This window comes from Hemicordylus capensis, chromosome 17 (assembly GCF_027244095.1).
Source record: "Hemicordylus capensis ecotype Gifberg chromosome 17, rHemCap1.1.pri, whole genome shotgun sequence".
Taxonomy (NCBI): Eukaryota; Metazoa; Chordata; class Lepidosauria; order Squamata; family Cordylidae; genus Hemicordylus; species Hemicordylus capensis.
In genome coordinates this window covers 12314751-12336113 of record NC_069673.1, presented here as the reverse complement: position 1 = coordinate 12336113, position 21363 = coordinate 12314751, and the positions used below count along the sequence as shown (strand labels likewise).

Here is a 21363-nt window from a genome sequence, read left to right as displayed (position 1 = left end):
CCGAGTCAGACCCTCAGTCCATCTAGTTCAGGATTGTCAACACAGACTGGCAGCGGCTTCTCCAAGGTTGCAGGCAGGAGTCTCTCTCAGCCCAATCTTGGAGATGATGCCAGGGAGGATACTTGGAACCTTCTGCATGCAAGCAGGCGGGTGCTCCTCCCAGAGCAGATTCCCCATCCCTTATGAGGATTATCTTGCAGTGCTCACACATGTAGTCTCCCATTCAAATGCAAACCAGGGTGGATCCTGTTTAGCACAGGGGACAATTCATGCAATTCTCTCTTAAGAGGAAATTGAACTTTTTATTGTTCTTTTAGTTAGCATAATACTGTGTTCTAACTCTTGTAAGCCGCCTTATCCCTGTTTCCAGAGAAAGGCGGGGTACACCTCCTTAAAATAAATGTGTCGATTTCTGCAGTACGTAGCGAAACCGTAGAACAAGTCTTAAAAAGATTTCTTGTGCCGTCGAATCTGTTCAAACTGCCAGTGACAGATACGTGCCCTTTAAGGCGTTTGAGCTAAGCACGCATCTTTCTTCTGTGTGATGATTTCCAAAAGAAACAGCTGAAATGCTGGCTTATTGCATTTTTATTTTTGCTTTTTTTTTTTTTTTGCATTTTGTTGGAGGTCACATAAATAACAGCTGCCAAAACTTATTGCGAGCTGTGAAGCAAGGTCTACTTTGAAAAGCAGACAGTTCATTAAACAATGAGTTTTCATATGGAAGTGTGTGTTCCTAAAATCCCATTACCACTTCTCGCTGACAGCCTAGGAAGGGGTGCTCTCCCTGCCCCCCCCCCCCAGCTTTCAAGTTCTTTCTGTAAAGGAATTAATGACAGTTTTCAGTAAACATTGAGGGAATGGTTGCAGGCTCCGACAAGTTTCCAGTAATGATTGTAAAACAGATTCATGTTTTCTTGGCTAACCCCCGTTCTCATATCCACACATCTCTCATTTATTGCTGTTGAATTGTATTATCTTATTTTATCGGTGGTGGTGGTGGTGGTGGTTAGCGAAGGGGTTCCTGGAAGAGAAGTTAATAAGGGACGTCGAGGAATTGCAATATTACGAGTGCTCTGTGAATTATTACACACTGTATTTCCATCATTTTGACGCACCGCTTATTTATGTGCCAGGGTATATGGCTTGACACCCATAATCAGTAAATATTCTTAGAGGGGGGGCGGGAGGATTCTTTGCAACCGGCAGTTCTGCTTCTAATTGGGAGTTTGAATATCAAGTGTAGGCATATATAGAATAACAGATTGGTAAGAAGAGAAGGGGACCGTCAAGAAATCATTTAGCTTGTTTATGGATGCCAGAGTTTAGGATCCTAGAATGTGTGAGTTGGAAGCGGCTGTCGAGGTGCTCTAGTCCAACCCCTTGCTCAGCGCAGGAATCTGTCGCAGAATCTTCTGTCTATTTCCGAAAGAGCTGGAAAGGTTATCCTTGTGGACGCAGAACCAGAACGCCTGCAGAGAAGAATGGATCGCTAGCAGACGAGGGATAAGCTGTGCAGACACGTCGGGTTCACCGATATCTAAAGGAGGAAAATGACCCCAAACTGCCCCACTGTCACCTGGTGGAGTGGAATGTTCCTGGAGTCATAGGGCAGCTAACAAACAAGCTGGTGGGCGGAGCTAATGAAATTCAGTGGCACGGAGTCGGGGGAAGGAGGGCTTGAACAAAAAGAGTGGCAAGTTTCTTAGCTTGAAGAATACTCCCTCCAGATAGCCAGAGACGTAAGTTTTGGGTGGTATAAAAATATGTTAAATTAAATTAAATTAAATTAATATAAAGAAAGAAAGAGAAAGAAAGAAAAAGCAAACAAGCCTTCTCCTTCTGGGGGCCCAGGCTGTCTAAAACCTTCCCCATGCTTAGGCACCGGTAACAAATGCACACCAGGGATGTACTACAACGTTTTGTTGTGGGCCCATACTTGTCTTCTATAACAACGATCCAGATATCTGCACACAAACACATCTGTCTGTCTTGTTAGCCCTTTGGGGGCAGCGAGCCACCTCTCTTTATTGTTTTTCTAAGCAAGCCACTTTGAGAACTTTAAATTTAGTATGTAAATATGTGCCATCGTCAGAGAATGTCACCCAGAAGCATTCATTGGGCACATACGCTTCTGTCTTTTAAGTACCAAGTTTTCATTCCCGGAGCATTGTATGAACAAATGTTTCTGCTGCTTGTGTTGCTCTATCTTTTAAACTTAAATTTCTCTTTTTCCCTGGTATTATTTGGATTTAATCAGTCTGATTGGTTGTAAGCTGCCTTGAAGGCTGACGGGCATAAAGGCAAGACATCAATGTTTTAAAGAGAGATCGTTTTGTTGGCGGAGGCAAAGTTTAGGTCTCTCTTGATGTCTGCTTCTCTCGCAGATGTTGGTACAGCTTAAAGTCTTTTGAACTAGCCGTGAAGGGGAATGCGTCGTCTTTAGGAATATAAAAAAATGATTGCTAGTTGCAACTTCACTTTGAATTTTTTTAATTTGGTAACTCTGCTTTTATGTCTTCAGCATGGGGCTATTTCTCCCCCTCTTTCACTTGGTTGCAAAATGTGGTAGGTAGTACTCCGTCATCCTGGGATCTCTTCCTGGTGCTGAGTTACGTTGGAGGGCTATAGGCCACCTCCAGCCTCAAAGGCAGGATGCCTCTGAGTACCAGTTGCAGGGGAGTCACAGCAGGAGAGTGGGCATGCCCTCACCTCTTGCCTATGGGCTTCCAGCGGCATCTGGTGGGCCACTGTGTGAAACAGGATGCTGGACTAGATGGGCCTTCTTCTGTTCTTACCTGTGATGCCTCTGCTTGTATTCATTTTGGAATAAGTCCTCAGGCTGCTTGGAATGGGGTAGGGGGATCAGACTGTCCTGGAGGTGTGTACTTGTCTTCAGTCATGGAGGGAAACCAGCCAGTTCCCTCTGAGCATGCCACCGCAGGTTAGTTATTTGCATCGGATATGTGTGTCCTTCACCAACAAAGTTCTCTTTGTTGGACGTTACACAACAAGGTCGCTACAATGTATGTATTAAAACTCAAAATGAGGGAGGGATCCACCCAAAATAATAACTGGGAGTCATTAACCCAAATTCAAGGTTTGATAGAGTGCGTGTTTACTAGCCCAAGAGGACTCCAAACAAAGGATATGGAAATATAATTGGATGGAAAAGCTGTTTGCAAGAATTTCGATATTACATGGTCACTTCCCCCCACAGTTGCCATTCATCTTGCTTGTTCAGACATCCCATAGCACAGGGTTTTCTCACTTGTCGTAAACTCGTAGTCATAGTCGCGAACTCAGGTCTCCAAAATGCTGCTATGTGTTTATCTTCACAGAAAAGCCACCTGAAGAATGGCAGCTACAGATGAGTAACCTTCCTGTAGCTTCTGCTGTCAGAGCCCTGCGTCCTTTCAGAGGATGAGAGCCCCATGAAAAAGTTGCCCTTTGGAAAGCTGAAGGAACTCCTGACAGTGGGCTTTGAGTCCCTTCCTTTCAAAGCGCAGCTGATGGCTTGAGACCTCTCTCTGCCCCTATATATGTGCTGAACGTTTCATGGATAATTTTTGTTTTAAAATAAGTATAATCCTCCTTTCAGCTCTAAATACAGAAGTTGCAGAATTCCATATAGACAAATGAGGACACATTGAATTTCCCCTTTTTGCTAAGCAACATCTGCCTTGGTTTGCATTTGAATGGGAGACTACATGTGTGAGCACTTCAAGATAATCCCCATGAGGGATGGGGCCGCTCTGGGAAGAGCAGAAGGTTTCAAGTTCCCTCCCTGGCAGCATCTCCAAGAGAGGGCTGAGAGAGATGCCTGCCTGCAACCTTGGAGAAGCCGCTGCCAGTCCGGGTAGAGAGTACCAATGGCCTGTTTCATTAGATTTCAGCTTCCTACGTTCCTAACTTTAGATACTGGTTTGTAGTGCTTGCCTTGCTCAGTCAATGAGTCGGGTTGCATTCCGAATCGCACCATTTTGGATTGGGTGCTAAAGAAACGATAAAGACCTAAAACGCAAAGAATTCTGTCTCTCTTCTCACCCAATGCAACAGGTAAATTTGCATGGCCCTGTCCACACCAGTTATATCCTCACCTCTCTCTTTCCCCCCTCGTTTCTATTAAAAATATAAACAGGTTTGCTGTTTTTTAGTTCTTAGGTTTTGTAAGCGGAGTAGAAAAATGAACAGCATGCATCTTACACACTGTGTGGGAGAGATGCTATTTAAATGGTGGCTGAGCTGCTAAACATAACACTAACATTGGATCACTGGATCTAATCCAGTTTTTAAAAAAGGTCATACTAGAGAACGAAACCATCTGTCCACTGTAGAGCTGAAAAGCATGTGTAGATGGAGTTGCTTCTCTGTATGTGTGTTGCTTATGCAAAGATGCTGCTTGAAATTTCCCCGACCTCCCTGTCCCGATCTTTCTGTCCAAAGTCCAAACTTTTGCAAACTGAATTGGTGCGTTCAGCACTCTGCAGCTGGCCAAAAGCCAGGCAACTCTCCCCCCCCCCCGCCCCCGGTCTTTTAGGCATTGCTGTTCTCATAAAAAGCTATGAGATATTTTTTTTTTAATAGGCATCTTGCAAAGCAGTAGGAAGTTGTTGTGAAACCTTTCTTCACCTTGCTATGACTGGTTGTTTTTTTTTAAATAATAAAATTAAAAAATCCAAGTGCTGCTTGTAACACTAAGAACTCATCTTGAGCTCCCTTAGATTTCTGAAGGAGGTAACTGGCTGCCTGCCTGCAAGCTTGTGATTTTTATGATTAATAGAGTGTTATGATAGCAGGATAAACTTCTCAGCTCTTAAAATGAACACTAAACTTAGGACCAGCAGTCAGCAGTGTCCCCGGAGGATTACACTCTGGGCAAGGTACCCATTTCAAGTCTTCATTTGGTGGTACCTGTTTTACTAGGAGTTAGGGATGTGCACGAATCATTTCGGCACCTCCGTTTTGAGGCACCAAAACGATTCGAGCTGCCCCCACCGAATCATTTCAGCGGGGGTGAGCGGGCGCTTTAAAAGGAGAAAGGCAGGTCTTACCAGCCCCTTGTCGTAAATCTGTTAGCTCGGCTCACCCAACAGGACTTACAACCCCCTTCAGTACTTCCCCTGTGAGTTAACAGAAAGTAGCAGCGAAGCTACACGAAGGAAAATAAAAGGCTTACAAAGAAAATAGTAAATGAATTAAGTCCCCTGAATTGAACTAGGTACCCCCCTCTAACAATAACTGAGTAATAACTGAAAAGAAAACACAGAGCAAGGAATGAAAAAAGAATGGACACCAGAACAAGGAATTAACGGAACAAAGCAGGAAAGCACAAACAAGGGCAAACTGGAACTCGGAAAAGTTGGGAATTCAAAATAGCACATGATCTGCGGTCAGCGAAAGTTGCTAACAGCATCTGAGCAGTTGACAGACTGCTAAATATATATAGCTCAAGAGAACCAGCAGCCAATCAGGTTTCCCTGAGTCAGCACTTCTGCTTCCTCTCTTGTGATCTGCGCCTACGTGACTCCCACTGAGCTTTCCTCTTGAGACGTCTTCTCAAGACAGGTGAAATCCGAGCCTCCTCCTCCTAAGGAATCATGTCTGGCAGCTGTTCCGAATCCTCAGCTCCAGAGTCTGGTCTCCCTTCCAAGTCCTGTTGCTGTGCTTCTGAGCTCTCACTAGTCTCTACTCTTGCTCTGTGGACCTAACTTTGCTGGTATCTGTTTCAGTGTTGTTATGGATAATTTCTCTGCACTATCATAGGTTTGTGTAAAAAGTGTGTGGTGTGTGTGTGTGTATGGTGGCAGGGGAGTGGGGAGCCTCTCTAGTACATTAGAACATTTCAAGAATCGAATCTGTTGGCTTGTATCTTAGGTGTACCTGTGTGGAACTGAACCCCCTCAATTTTTACTGGCTAGCTGCACCTCTCGTCAGTGGAAACAATGACGTGCCTAGGGCTGTTTTACCAACCCAATCTGACCTGCTGTATATGTGCTTCATAAAAAACAGTCCTAGTAATTTAAAATGAAAGGAAAAGGCAGGAGGTAGTCACAATCTAAAGAAATCAAAGCCAAACAAAAAAACAAACATGAAATGTGAATACTCAGAAAGGGGGATACCCTTTGGCATTTTTAGGTGGTATATTTTTATACTGGCATTTTTAGGGAGTATATTTCTATACATTTTTAGTATATTAGTATACTGCCCCAGACTCTCATCTCTGGGCGGTTCTTTACATGAAACCTTGTAAGATTCTATCTCTCCATAGGCCATGTGGAAGAAATGCACACTCAGGATCAATGCTTAGCCTTAGCCTTTATTCTGCAATTCAGAATGAATTCTATTGGCCGTTGTGGTTACTAGGAGGTCTGCAGTATGTGGCTTCCTGTTGGTCATTCTTCTGTCTCCATTTTACAGGTACGTTGATGACGTCATCAGCCGCATCGATAGAATGTTCCCTGAGATGTCCATCCACTTATCCCGGCCCAATGGGACCTCTGCAATGCTGCTGGTAGGTCAAGCATTGATTTCTTAATTTTGCAGTCACGTTTTCAGCAAAATAACTCTTGCAAACGTGAGCTAGGTGTATGCAAGCGAAAAAGGGCAAAAATCGCCCTGTTACTGCTTCCTGGTTGGGATGTGGGGGCAGTTTGTTTTGGAACGTGTAACTGATGATGAAGAGACTGATAAAACTTATATCCCTCAGCCTAGATCCCAATAGTTGGTTGTGCCGCCGAGTCGCTGTCGACTCCTGGCAACCACAGAGCCATGTGTAGCCTAACCTACTTCACAGGGTTGTTGTGAGGAGAAACGTAAGCATGTAGTGCACTGCTCTGGGCTCCTTGGAGGGAGAGCGGGATAGAAAATGTAAATAAATGTAAAATGTGCTTGTCTTTGGTAAAATACAGGAGGGGGTTACCATTGCCATCTCCTGCGCAGTATGAGATCATGCCTTTCAGCACCTTCCTATATCACTGCTGCCTGATATAGGAGTCTGATCCTGCAGGGCTGTTCTTGTGTTCTTGTCTGCTGAACATGAAGTACACCAGCTCAACCGTTGCTCACCTCCAGCCGTGTTTGTGTGAGCCTGTGCCTGCCGAGGGAAAGCCCAGAGGCTCAGCCGAAGCTCCAGCTACTAAGCAAGCATAACAAAGCCAATCCCGAAGGGTAGGGATGTTGGTTCTGAGTGGCTGCTGAGATGCCTCTCCGTGTGGCTGCCGTTTCCTCCAGACAGTCCACTCAACCTGTGCTTCCAGTTTACACGCAGTGATTGGATCTCATTAGGCTGGATTCGCCCTGCGTAGTGTAAGCGCATAAATAATGGAAGCCTTTTTCCAAAGCAGTGTGGGATCCTCAAGTGATTTTAAAGCAGTTCGTTGTGGTAGTTGTGGATTGCATTTTGATCCCAATCTGCCCTATTGATTTTTCAATTATTCTTTTAATTGTCTCTGTGCATGAGAGATGGAAAACACTCCGCCTTAATAAACAGACTGCCTTGTTTTGTTTTCATTTTACTTTTTGTTAAGGGGGGGCGGGAACTGTTCAACTGTTCCAGGTACTAGAATTGACATGATAAATGGGGGAACTCCCTCTGAGATACGAAATATATTGTACTTCTAGTTACTGTAGTAACTTATATTTTATGCACCTTTACATAAACCTTGTACATAGATGTTCTCCCTGGGAGAAAGTACAATAGAGATTATGTTCCCCAAGCATACATGTATTGACTGAGTCCGTAAGGTCAGCCATAAAATGTTGACATCGATCTATATCTCTATATTTAATTCTCTTCGCCGGCATGCATGCCCAGGATTTGGTGGCAGAACTCTCACGAGAGTTCCTGGCATTGGGCGAGAGTTCGGGGCCAAAAAAAATGGTGGTGGATGGTGGTGGAGGGCCACAAAACATGGGAGGCAGCAGCGGGACGGGAAGGCAGGACAGGCCGTCCCAGGTAAGTGGGAGGCAGCATCAGAATAATGTACTTCTACAGGATTCCCATGATCCACTAAGCGAGAGAGAGAGAGAGAGAGAGAGAGAATTAATCCACCAATTTTATTCTTGACAAATCCATGCTGGCTTCTACTGATCCACTACTTCTAAAGGTACTTAGGACTAACTCCTTTAACATCCGTTCTGATATCTTCCCTGCTATCAGCCAGACTGTAGTCATCATCCTATGAATCATCATCTTATTTATTTTTCTATGTAAACCGCTCTGCAAACTTCTGTTGAAAAGCGGTATATAAATAGTAGTTGTAGTACAGTGGTCCCTCGACTTACGAAGTTAATCCGTTCCGAACGCACGTTCGTAGGTCGAAATTTTCGTAAGTCGAAAAGCGCACCCACGGAGGTCTGGAAACATTTGTAAGTCGAGGAAACCGCATCTAAAAATTCGTAAGTCGAGGAAGCCGCATCTAAACCGGCAACGACTTCCGGTCATTTTTGTCGTTCGTAAGTCGAAAACTTCGGATGTCGAGTAGTTCGTAAGTCGAGGGACCACTGTATTAGTTTCCCCTTTCCTCCTTTCCCCGCCTTTTGAACATTGGTCAACATTAGCCCATTTCTGGTCTTGTGGCGGCTCTTAGGTCATCGGCAAGTTCTTTTAGAATCCTTGGTTGCGGTTCTTCATCCAACCCGGAAGATCTGAACTTCTTTAAGGTCGACTGGTGCTTGCTGAACCCCGTATCGGTCTTGAATTGCGCTCCTGCAGTCTTGCCCAAGGACCACCTTAAGTGGCGCAGCGGGGAAATGCTTGACTAACAAGCAGAAGGTTGCCAGTTTGAATCTCCGCTGGTACTATATCGGGCAGCAGCAATATAGGAAGCTGCGGAAAGGCATCATCTCCTCGGACTGCGCGGGAGGAGGCCATGGTCAACCCCTCCTGTGTTCCACAGGGCTCTGTGGGCGCCACAAGTCGAAAATCAACTCGACGACACACGAGTCTTGCCCAGACTCTGCCCCTCCTCCCTAAAGAGATCCCCTTGGCCCCATCCCTGTGGTATATTTGTTGCGTAGCCAAAACGTTCCTGTTCTGACCGGTTTTTAATCCGTGATGTTATTACTCTCCCCTGGTTATGTATTTGTCTGCGGTATTGGTTTTTAGTTGGTTTTGTATTGTTTTAATTGCTGTGAGTAATCTTCAACATCACGTTTTAATGGAAAGACAGGATATAACTTTCTCAAATAAAATCCATGAGCACAGATGTTGGAGCATCTTGGAATTTGAGTCATTTACAAATAATGCCTCTGCTAAGGAGGGAACGTGCCATTCGGAATGCCATGGCAATGACGCCCCTCCAGTTCATCCTTGTATTTTGGGTTTAGTTCCATTAAATGCCACCAGAGGAATATTGCAAAAGACTGTAGTACATAATAGCTATAGAGTCTTGCTTGGGATGTAATATTGATGGTAGTGGATAAGCTGAAAGGAAGCCCTGTATTTGCTTTTGAGAAAAGGAAGTGTTTTGAGTGTGGCAATCCGCCACGCAAGTCCTGAGAGAGGAGAGCTGGTCTTGTGGTAGCAAGCATGACTTGTCCCCTTAGCTAAGCAGGGTCCGCCTCGGTTGCATATGAATGGGAGACCACATGTGTGAGTACTGGAAGAGATTCTCCTCAGGGGATGGAGCCGCTCTGGAAAGAGCATCTAGGTTCCAAGTTCCCTCCCTGGCAGCATCTCCAAGAGAGGGCTGAGAGAGATTCCTGCCTGCAACCTTGGAGAAGCTGCTGCCTGTCTGTGAAGACAATACTGAGCTAGATAGACCAATGGTCTGACTCAGTATATGGCAGCTTCCTATGTTCCTATGAAATCATGCCATCCCCTCCGCGAAACACTAATTATGTCGTGGGTTTAGCAGATTCAGAAGGAGCTCAGATCCATCTGAAACAGTGGCAGAAATCAGACACGCTTCATAGCCGATGACACAACACCGCTAACATTTAACGATGCTTAGCTCTTATTGGGATGAAGTAATTCTATCATAAAAGTGTATGAAACAGATAGATGTTTTGAAATGTTGCAAAATAATCTCCTAGCCTTTTGAGCAATATTGTCTGCCAGTTTAGCCACCTTTTGGTGAGGCTGCAGTTGCTTACCAAGCGGGGGGGGGGGGGGGAGATTCACCAGCTCACCCTCAATATTGCCAAATCCTTTAAAGCCCTTAATTTATGTTGACTTTGTGACACGCAGTATTGCAATTAAGTTAGATTAATGAAAGGTAAATTCCAGCCTCTCCATAAAAAAAATCCTTGTAAAGAACCTAATTAGCATGTTCGTTTATTTAGCCTCTAATGGCTTAATTGCATCCTATCTTGCTATTTACAAATAAGCCTCATTAAAGAAGATGGAGAAGGAGAAGCCAGCGTGGAGCATTCACACCAGCAGCAGAGGAGAGAGGGGAGGAAACCGTAGGGGGGAATAACTAGCAGGAAAGTCTGTTGCTTCACCAATTCATTTTATTATTCCAAATGCCTACAGTATGATTTTCACCCATCATGCTGATTAACAAGGCATAAAATGGATGAGAAATCTGGTTATTGGCTGCTTTAACACTCTGCAAATGGCTGGCCTTTCCTTGATCATTTGGAAGGGTTTGATTATCATTCTCTTTTGGAAATGCTTGACTAACAAGCAGAAGGTTGCCAGTTCGAATCCCCGCTGGTATGTTTCCTCTGGGAAACACCGATATTGGGTAGCAGCGATAGAGGAAGATGCTGAAAGGCATCAACTCATACTGCGCGGGAGGAGACAATGGATAACCCTAACCCTAAATTTTTGAGCTGGTTCCTAGATTCAAAGATTTATTAAGTACTATATTAGTAAACCTTCTAGGAAAGCAAGAATGACAAAGTCAAATGATCAGGTCGGGGCTTTTTCTTAGTGTGCAACCCTACACAAAACAGGCAGGCCAAAAAAAAAGTATGCCAGTTCTAAAAGAATGTTTGGGGCAGCTTAAAAATTCAAGTCGTGCAAAATTCAAGTCGTTGCAAAATTCAAGTCGTGCAAGTCGTGGGATGTGCACAAATCGTTTCGGCAGGGCGGGGAGCAGTACCCTTAAGCACAAGTGAAGCAAATCCTTACCTGCTCTGCCGCCACCCCACTGCATTTCCTGGTGCAGCGCTGCGCTACTCAGAAGTCCATGTGTGGCTGCAACACTGCACTCAGGAGCCTGTGCACAGCAGTGGGACACACATGGCCACCATGCACACGTGGCAGCCGTGACATCCTTCAGCCGCACGCGGACTTCTGCGTGGTGCAGCAACACACCAGGAAATGTGGTGGGGCGCAGGAGCAGGTAAGGGCCTGCTTTACTCGTGCTTAAAAGTACTGCTCCCCGCCGAGGCCAAACTGATTCATGCACATCCATGAATCGATCCGAATCGATTCAGGGCGGGCCGCACCAAATCAATTCATGCACATCCCTATTTACATTAGATGGTTAGAACCCAGCCCCTGATCAAGCACGTCCATTTCTCCTTCCCTTGCCAAAGGTGTTTCCTGTAAATTCCTCTGGTGCCTCAACAAATCTTCACCAATGAATATATCTTCTGCAAACCTGCTGTCCAATTTCCAGTTCTGAGGATTTTCTCCCACTCTGTGCAGGCTTCTAAATGTTATAAATGTGACTCTAGGCAACAAAGTACTGTGTGAAGAACCCAAGCCAGCCCACCAGTGAGTTCTAACTACTAGTTAGTCATTCCTCTCTGGGCCTCGTGGGCTGACTGGGTTTAAAATTAACTAGAAGAATTCCGGTAGATTTTATCGCTGCCACCAACCGCTCCATAGTTAGCAGGGTTTCTCTGACTGAAAGGGAGCGAGAAACTACTTTGCTAGCAGGCAACTATAAAAATGTACTTCCCCTTAAGTATGTTTAAGTGGGGAAATAGCAGGCTTTGTGGTCCTTTTTATATTGCCCAGATGTTTATAGGCAGTATTTATAGGCCACGGTGTGAAACAAGTTGCTGGACTAGATGGGTCTTGGGCCTGATCCAGCAGGGCTGTTCTTATGTTCTTACTTGACTTCAGAGGCGCTCTTACTCCTGGACTTCCCGGCCAAAGTCCAGGGCCTCCACATCCCCTGGGGGCCCCAAAGCCTCTTTAGTCTGTCCCAGGTGATGTAGTTGCCACATTGTGCCACATTGTGCTGAGTGTGATCTCTGCTTTAGAGACAGAGGGGGCAGTGGGGAAAGAAATATGTGGGATGGGAATATGTTAAGCTGCATGTTGAAATTTTTCTGCTAATGCATATTTGCATAAATAGACCTGTTATAGAGTCTTACATTCTTGTGAGTTCAGTTGCTGTTTGTGCTCTCAAGAACCCACATGTTAAAATACTACATGTGTCATGGTGCGTGTGTGCGTCTGTGTGTAGAAATGATACTTAACTTGCAGGGGGGGAGCACTCCAAAGGCCTTTAGGTCCAGGCTCCAAAATTACCTAGGTACACCTCTGCTTGACTTAATCATTACTAGTCTGTTGCTGCAGTGAAGTAATTATGAAGTAGATAGAGGGCTATTTGCAAAGGCACACACTAAAAAGAAAATAACTTCTAATGCAAGCCTTACTAAAATATTTTCCCTCAAGTCTCACCTTCCGAAGCCATATGCCTTGGCTTCCTTCCCTTGGACCTCACCAGAACTTGGTGGGACCAACCAGTGTTCCCTGTAAGAGGGGTTCCCAGAGGAGTTCCCGCTCAACTTGTTAACTGATTGGCTCATGACCCAGGGTCTGCAGACTGTCAATCAAGGAAAAAAACACTTGATGCAGTTAACCCTGTAATTGCTGGCTGGCTGCCCACTACATACCGCATTTACCCAAATAGAAGACAATTCTGAATTTGATGACCCCCTGATTTCCAGCATCAAAAAAACTTGGGAAACAACCAGTCTTGGATTCAGGTAAAAAGGGTATGTGTATACAGCTCCGGGGTGTGTTGCTGAGGCATCTGCCAGATGCACAAATTATGCTCACATACTATTGTGCAGTTCTGAATGTTCTGTTTTGTTTTTTTAAAAATCTGGCTCAGGTTTACTTCTCTTAAAGAAATCAGGGTCAAAATCCTTCTCCAAGGCATACAATCAAGTAGATGCTCAGCAACATGATGCCGGCACCTCGGCATCTGAAACATTTTAGTCCTGTGCAAGACTTAGGGCCTAAATATTTGATTCTGGCTCTTGAAAATTTGATGCGAGTGTCTAGGAATTTAAAATAACTTTCTAGACCTGTCTGGGTCTCTATTTCTGTGCTGTTCCTCAGTATACCAAGCACCTCACAATTATTGCAAATAGAATTACTAATTGTTGGAAAGAGGCAATTTTTAAAATCCAAGATTTCTGGGGGGGATTATTGTTGAGCTCATTTGGGGGCAGGAAAGATGTAAGTAAAATGCAAATCCGAGCACATCCAGCTCCTTAAAACAGCCAGAGGCTTTGCATCTCAACAGCCGGCATCAGCGCTGTAGTATTTAAAAACAAGCTAGCCGTGTAGTCATATTAGGCAGGGGTTTGCAGGCATGTGTAACCTGCAGCGGTTCTATTTTCAGCTCAAAGAACGGTGGGGCATATTTTTTTTCCATTCATATTAATTGAATTTTAGAGTGACCTTGTATACATATTGATTTGAAATAATATTTTCTACATCAAGGTCGAGCTGGCACATGGGCTGCAGGCAAAATATTAAAAAGCCAAGTACTGTGTCTATCTGGGTGTCAACAGAAGAAGGTGAAATTTAATAGGGGGAGGCTGGCCTCAGAAGGGAGGCAGATGCTGTCTTTTTAATGCGATTTAGGAAGTGACCAACCTGCCCATTGCAAGAAGCCACCCCTGTGGCGGCATCTCTTCGGACCGAAGCGCACCCTTAAGGGCTTTTGATGGCTGCGGAATCCTGTTTCAGGTGCTGGAGAGCCTGAACGCCGCTCTCCGTTTTCGATATCGGTGGGCAGCACACATTAGAAACAGCCAGATACTGAGCAAAATGTGCCCTGGTCCTGCAGCTGGGGTGGGCGTTCTCATCGGAACACAGGAAGCTGCCTTATACCGAGTCAGGCCCTTGGTCCATCTAGCGGAGTATCGTCGACACTGACTGGCAGCGGCTTCTCCAAGGTTGCAGGCAGAAGTCCCTCCCAGCCCTACCTGGAGATGCTGCCAGGGAGGGAACTGGGGACCTTCTGGATGCAAAGCAGATGCTCGAGTAGTGAGCAGTATGCAGCTGCCTACTGAGTCAGACCATCAGCCTATCTAGCTCAGGGGTCTTAACAGCAACTGGCAGGAGCTCTCCAGGGGTCTTTCCCAGCCCTACATGGAGTTGCTGCCAGGGGGCGAAACTGGGACTTTCTGCATGCAAAGCGGATGCTCTTCCTCTGGACTACTGCCCTCCCCCACAAGGGGAATATCTTACGGCACTTGCATGTAGCCACCCATCCAAATGCAAACCAAGGTGGACCCTGCTTAGGGGACCATCCAGGCTCTCTCCCCTCCCCAGACCACTGGAGATCTCTGCAGCTGATCCTTAGAAATCAATCAATCAATCTTTATTACGGCCTTAGACCAGCATAAGGTTACAGAAATGCTTGCTGGTTCATCATGAGAATTTTAGGTGATGAAATGATTAAATTTCCACGGAGTGTCTAGAAGCAAAAAAAGAAGAAAAGGGATTGCTTTGTTTTTAGGTGATGCATGTATTTGTCACAGCTACAACTGGGGAACCAACCCAACCCACCCACCCCAATTCTCTGCCCTGACATTTCAGCTCAGTTCTGTCTCATTGCACATCGTGGCTGTTCAGCTGACCTGAGCCCTTCCGTGGTGGGAATTGCCGTTGGTCCGCAGGCCGCCCCTCTCACGGCTGCTGCGGGCTGGAGCTTCGGAACGGCAGGATTTCTCTCTTCTGGCGCCGGCCTCTTCCAAGTGGCACCTCTAATCCCACAAGACCACGGCTAACCTCGCAAATTGCCATCATTTGCTGAAACATCTTGCATTTTGCTTTTCCAGTCACCAGAACAGCTGCTGGAATTTCGGTGTCAATAAAATGTTGGCACTGAGGAGTTTTTATTATTGCCGCATCGAGACAGGGAGCATTTGCAAGCTGAATTAGAGCAGGAACATAGGAAGCTGCCATATACCGAGTCAGACCGTTGGTCCATCTAGCTCAGGATTGTCTATTTTATTTATTTATTTATTAACTTGCTTTTCTGTTGAGGAGCTCAGAGTTGCAATGCCAAGTGAGCAGGGGAAGGAGGAACATAGGAAGCTGCCTTTTTCCAAGGCAGGGGAGCAGCAGTAGGGCCTGCCCTCAGCTCTTGCCTGTGTGCTTTCCAGAGGCATCTGGTGGGCCACTGTGTGAAGAAGGATGCTGGACTGGATAGGCCTCCTTGGACCGGATCCAGCAGGGCTTGTCTTATGTCCTGTGTCCTTATGATGTCAACAATGATGTCAACAATGGCGGGAATGGGGCGGTGGGAAGAGGTTCACATAACTCGTTCCAAGTCAGGAAGGCTCTGATGCAGGACGTTTATCAAATCAGACCTGTCCTCAAATGGAGAACATGTCCATCAATGGCTTCTAGTCTTAAGGGCTGTAGGCAACCCCCAGCCTCAGAGGCAAGATGCCTCTGAGTACCAGTTGCAGGGGAGCAAGAGCAGGGGAGAGAGGGCAAGCCCTCACCTCTTGCCTGTGGGCTTCTCGGAGGCATCTGGTGGGCCACTGTGGGAAACAGGATGCTGGACTAGATGGGCCTTCTTGGGGCTGACCCAGCGGGGCTTTTCTTGTGTCCTTATTACACCCTTGGTCCATCTAGCTCGGTATTATCTACACAGACTGTCACCGGCTCCTCCAAGGTTGCAGGCAAGAGTCTCTCTGCCGTATCTGCCAGGGAAGGAACCTGGGACCTTCTGCATGCAAGCTCTCTTCCCAGGGCAGCCCTGTCCCCTAAGGGGAAGATCTCATAGCACTCACATCTAGTCTCACATTCAAGTGCAAACCAAGGCAGTACCCCTCCCTGGTACTGCTAGTGCCCAAGTGGGACTTGCCATGCATGTTGTAAATTGAAGAGTACTGTCGAATCGGTGTCGTTTCGTGGCGACCGCCGAGCCCTGTAGTTGTCTTTGGTAGAATACAGGAGGGGTTGACCATTGCCTCCTCCTGCGCAGTCTGAGATGATGCCTTTCAGCATCTTCCTATATCTCTGCTGTCCAATAGAGGTGTTACCCATAGTCTGGGAAACATACCAGCGGGGATTCGAACCGGCAACTTCTGGCTTGATAATCAAGTCATTTCCCCGCTGCGCCATTAGGTGGCTACGCCCAGCACGTAACATGATTTTTTTTAAAGGATAGGCCGTTCTTTCCTAAGGGCACGCAGTCTAATTGGCTGTATGAACCAGCCTCAACTGAACCTTTCCATGATTTGACGGTTCAAGGAGTGTTAAAGTATGCAGTATGTGCAACGTTTTCCCCTAACTTGTGTTGCATCTTGCTGTGTGTGTTCTCTTAAAGCAGGGCTGCACAAGGTTGGCCCGCCTGCTTTTGTGGGACTGCAACTCCCATCATTGCTAGCCACAGTGGCCAGTAGTCAGGGATGATTGGAATTGTAATCCATCTCTGGAGGGCCAAACCTCTGCAGCCCTGTCTTAAAAGAACCGGCTTTATTCTGTGGTGTTTTAGCCGCCACAAGCCCACAACTGTTTTATGTGTGTGTGCTAGAAATCGACAGTTTTATCCCCCCTCCCCACCTTTTAAAATATTTTTGGTCTTTGGATGGAGAGCCCCTTCGGGATAGGGTTATTCGTATTTTCAAGAACTACAAGCCACTCTGAGCCTGTTGGAAAGAGCGGGGTTTTTATTTCTCTCTGTAAACTGCTTTGGGAACTTGTGTTGAAAAGTAGTATATAAATATCCGTTGTTGTGATGTAAATCTCACAAATCAATATTGCGATAGCATTCCATAAAGTTAAAGTGAACCAGGGGAAATGAAATGCAGCAGGGGAAAGTCAAAATGACCCTCAGCTTGGTGAAAACTCTCGTTTAACCACAAAATAGCTACTCTATATTGCTATAACAGTTAAGACAAGGGAATGTTAATTCAGTATTGTTTCTTTTGCACCTCTAGGAGGTTCGAGATGAAGGGGAAAGTGTGTGAGTAAGCACCCTAAGTGGTGCAGCAGGGAAATACTTGACTAACAAGCAGAAGGATGCTGGTTCGAATCCCCACTGGCCTGTTTCCCAGACTATGGGAAACACCTATATCAGGCAGCAGTGATATAGGAAGACGCTGAAAGGCATCATCTCATACCATGCGGGAGATGGCAATGGTCAACCCCTCCTGTATTCCACCAAAGACAACCACAGGGCTCTGTGGTTGCTTGCAGTTGACACCGACTCGATGGCACACTTTATCTTTAAGGAATTTGATACCTGTTAGACTTCATAGGAAATAACATTGGGTTACCACTGCAGGGGTATAGGGCGGTTGGAAGGGCCATTCCCCTCCAGACCGACATCCGTCCATCTTCTTGTTTCCCTTTAAGACTCTCCTGTTTTTCTTAAAAACAGCTGCTACAAAAAGCATTCTCTTGCCAGGTTGGTTTAGAAAGAAAGAAAGAAAAAGAGAGAGAGAGAGAAACGTATGACTCAGTGTTTTTTTAGAATTGAGTTCCTGCACGGTTTCTGGTGATCCAGAGCTTGGCTCTGTCTGGGATGGAAAGTCTTCAGTGCCACACGTATTCATAATTGGGGCGGACTTTTGAACAAAAGTTGCTTCTGAATCCTGCCTGCCCCTGCTCAAGCTTGAGTTGAAGCCGTAGGAAGATGGAGAATAATGGAGCCAAATGCAGGCTCCCTCTCCAGGGTGGAGAGCTGGTCTTGTGGTACATAGGAACCTAGGAGGCTGCCATATACTGAGTCAGACCATTGGTCCATCTGGCTCAGAATTGTCTACACAGACTGGCAGTGACTTCTCCAAGGTTGCAGGCAGGAATCTCTCTCTCAGCCCGATCTTGGAGATGCTGCCAGGGAGGGAACTGGGAACCTAGATGCTCTTCCCAAAGCGGCTCCATCCCCGGAGGGGAAGATCTTCCAGTGCTCACACTTCTAGTCTCCCATTCATATGCAACCAGAGCGGACCCCCCCACACCCCCATTAGAATAATAGAGCCAACCTCAGGCAGTCAGGAGTTTTCAATTCTAATGCCACTTAAGCCGTGGCACCTGAACTGCCAGTGAGCCATTGTGTGCTTTCAGGTGGTGCCAGAGACCTTGATGGAAAGAACAGGAGAGTGCTCTGAAGGTCATTTCCAGCACGACATTGACTCCGATTCAAATCAAGCCTGAATCGCCGCCCGATGACTGGCAAGCATCTCGATGCTGGGGGACATGTGCATCCCTAGCAACGCCTCCCGGCGCCCTGGCAACGCTGCCCTGTGCCTTCGCCCGGCAGGTTGTGTGCAGCTGCACCAGAGTCGGAAAGGAATTGAGTCTCAGTTTGGAAAGTCCTCCCAGCAGCCTCCCCTGGGGAGCCCAGAATATCTCCAAATGAGGTGGCCCTCCAAGCAATAAAGCTTAAGGATTGCTTTCTAATGCCCCAGCCTAAGAGTTTGCAGTTGAAATGGAGAATATTAAGGAGGGAGGGAGACTAGAAAGTGCATCTAAAGAAGCAAATAGATCTGATTTTTCTAAGTTAGAGCTGGGAGAGTACTATGTCCAAAACCGGCCTGCACAATATAATTCCTTGGGGCTCGATCCGGCCCGCGGGGCCCTTTTGGTTGGCCCACAGGTAGGGATATCCTGCAGTGGATCGTTTTTTGGTTGGCCCACAGGTAGGGATATCCTGCAGTGGATCGTTTTTTGGTTGGCCCACAGGTAGGGATATCCTGCAGTGGATCGTTCTCCACTGCTGCCACGCATCCGAAAACCGTGAATATGCAATGGGGTCACGGTTCCTGGAGGTCAGGGAAATGTTCAAAAAAGGGGGGAAATGGCCCTAAAAATGGGGGAGGGCAGTTGCCTAAAGTGATCCATGGGTCCCCAGCAGCACAGCAACACCCCCCCAATAGAGAAAATGGGCTGAAAATTGTGGTTTTTTATATTTATTTATTATTTATTTTATTTGATTTATTTGATTTCTATACCGCCCTTCCAAAAATGGCTCAGGGCAGTTGACACAGAGAAATAATAAATAAATAAGATGGATCCCTGTCCCCGAGACTGGGTTGGCTGATTGTAAGAACAGCCTCACTGTGTTTTGCCAAAGTGGCCCCCAGTGGAACAATAGTGAAGATCACTGGATTAGGGCTGTTTTTGATGCGACACTATATTGATTTTGAGTAATAATTAATATCTGTTTTGTGATATTAAATATGCCTCTTGCAGCTTGGCGTTGTACCCCTCTCTCTTCCCCCCACTTGTGTCACTGTTTCTTTGGCTCTTTGCTAGAATGAGAGCAAGTCACCCAACTGCAACTTTCCCAGCATTCGAACTTTCAGAAAGTTCAAATGATTTTTCAGGGCATGTTTCAGAAACATTCAGCCTCTGTATCTCCGTGCATGCGTCTTTGGGAAACATAAGACAGTCTTTGAACTGGACATTCTCCGCAGATTTATTTACTGTGGGCAAAGTCCAGACCACGGCAGTTGAAAGAACTCTGAATCTTATTCTCTGACTCCTTCTTAGGCCAAAGCTACGCGGTATATGTGCAACGCAGGCCTGCTGCTGAAAATGGCACCTCTGTGTATGGAGTTCTCTCCCATCACTTGTTTCTTGATATCTTGTTGTGCATTTTCCTCCCCCAGCTGTGCACCATTGACTGTCTCTGGGGGGAGCAGAAAAACTTACTACGATGGTGATAAAATGGGATAAGTGAAGTGTTGTTGTTTTTAAAAGTATTTTAACTAGTTTTAAATAGTTTTAATCATTTTTGAATTGTTTTTATATTGTTTTAGCATTGTTTTAATGGTGGGTTTTATGTCTTTTAAAAAGTTATTGTACACCGCCCAGAGCCTCTGGATGGGGCAGTTAATAAATTCAATCAATCAATCAATAATAAGCGATCCCATAAATATTATGGAGGTGGAGCTCAGTGCTCAGTGTTGGGGGTCTGGGACCATAGCTCAGTGGTAGAGCATCTGCTTGGCATGCAGAAGGCCCCAGGTAGGTTCAATCCCTGGCAGCATCTCCAGGTAGGGCTGGGAGAAATGCCTGCCTGCAACCTTGGAGAAGCTGCTGCCAGTCAGAGTAGACAGTACTGAGCTAGCTGGACCAAGGGTCTGACTTGGTATAAATCAGATGAACCATGTCACACACACTACCTAGTTAGAGTCCTAATCACAGTTACAGGGGAGCCACAGCAAGGGAGAGGGCGTGCCCTCACCTCTTGCCTGTGGTCTCCCCAGTAGCACCTGGTGGGCCATCGTGTGAAACAGGATGCTGGACTAGAGGGTCCTTGGTCCCGATCCAGCAGGGCTGTTTGTATGTTCACTGCCGATGCCAGATCCGTTTTTGTTTCCCTGCAGGAAATTTTGGTAGCGGAAATGCCCTCCTTGCTTTTCAGTCTTTGAGTTACGGGTCCATCCCGCTCTGCCGCCTCCGTTTCCTCAACATGTACCCTTTCTTCGTTGACAGGTCACCTTGGGGAAGGTGCTCAAAGTCATCGTGGTGATGCGCAGCCTCTTCATTGACCGGACGATCGTGAAGGGGTATCATGAAAATGTCTACACCGAAGATGGCAAGGTGGGAGTCTTCCCCCCCCCGTCTCCTTTCATTGCGAAGGTGTCTCCAGAATCTAGTCTTCAGGCAGGTTGTCAGAACTGGCACACCACTTACCCAGGACGCTGCGCTGATGTTCTGCCTCTCCCTTGAAGTCGCTTCTCTCCCCTTTCTCCCTCCTGCAAGCATCTGCTGCTTCCCGAAGCCCTTGTGCCCCTTCCTTGAATATCTAATTCATCACCTTAGCCCCAGATTGCCTCATTATTCGCATCTACCGAGGGGATTCCCCCCCCCCAAGAAGTGCTTCAGCACGCCAGTTCGGCATTTCTTCGCTCTCCCAGAGCCATGGGGAAATCTTGTGCCAGTTTTACTGTTCGAAATCCGGGGGACGGGCCTAAGTAGGTTGTCTTTGATGGCGGGGACGGCATTTCAAACAGCCGCTATTAAAGGAAGGGCAACCTGTTTCCGTGAGCCGTTTGCTTTGTGGGGAATTCACCCGGCTTGAACCCCTAATTTCTCCTGACTGCATTGCACTCCATCTGGCTTTCTGTGGAGCATTAGCAGATGCTAATGGGAGCTGACAGCCTTCAGCTTGGCTTGTTCCTGTCTTCAGAGTCGGCTGGCCTCTTGCTGAGACACCCACCCAGCCTCACCTTTTGCCAGTAACA

The 21363-nt window shown here is 46.4% G+C and overlaps 2 protein-coding genes across 5 annotated transcripts in view; both read left to right on the top strand.

Moving 5' to 3' along the window:
- Window positions 1–20706, top strand: part of MED27 (mediator complex subunit 27) — an 83297-nt gene extending 62591 nt beyond the window's left edge. Inside the window, exons 4-6 of the mRNA XM_053281916.1 lie at window positions 6421–6514; window positions 18236–18343; window positions 20612–20706. Coding sequence (XP_053137891.1) covers window positions 6421–6514; window positions 18236–18325 — 184 coding nt within the window. The 3' untranslated portion in view covers window positions 18326–18343; window positions 20612–20706. The remainder of the gene's footprint in view (window positions 1–6420; window positions 6515–18235; window positions 18344–20611) is intronic.
- RAPGEF1 (Rap guanine nucleotide exchange factor 1) overlaps window positions 1–21363 on the top strand; it is a 205581-nt gene that overhangs the window by 24395 nt on the left and 159823 nt on the right. For 3 of the 4 annotated variants that reach the window (XM_053281915.1, XM_053281914.1, XM_053281908.1), the window contains exons 1-2: window positions 6484–6514; window positions 20612–20719. The gene's annotated coding sequence lies outside the window, so the exon portion shown is untranslated. Of the gene's footprint in view, window positions 1–6420; window positions 6515–20611; window positions 20720–21363 lie in introns of those variants that run through there. The other variant, XM_053281909.1, reaches the window with a different exon arrangement.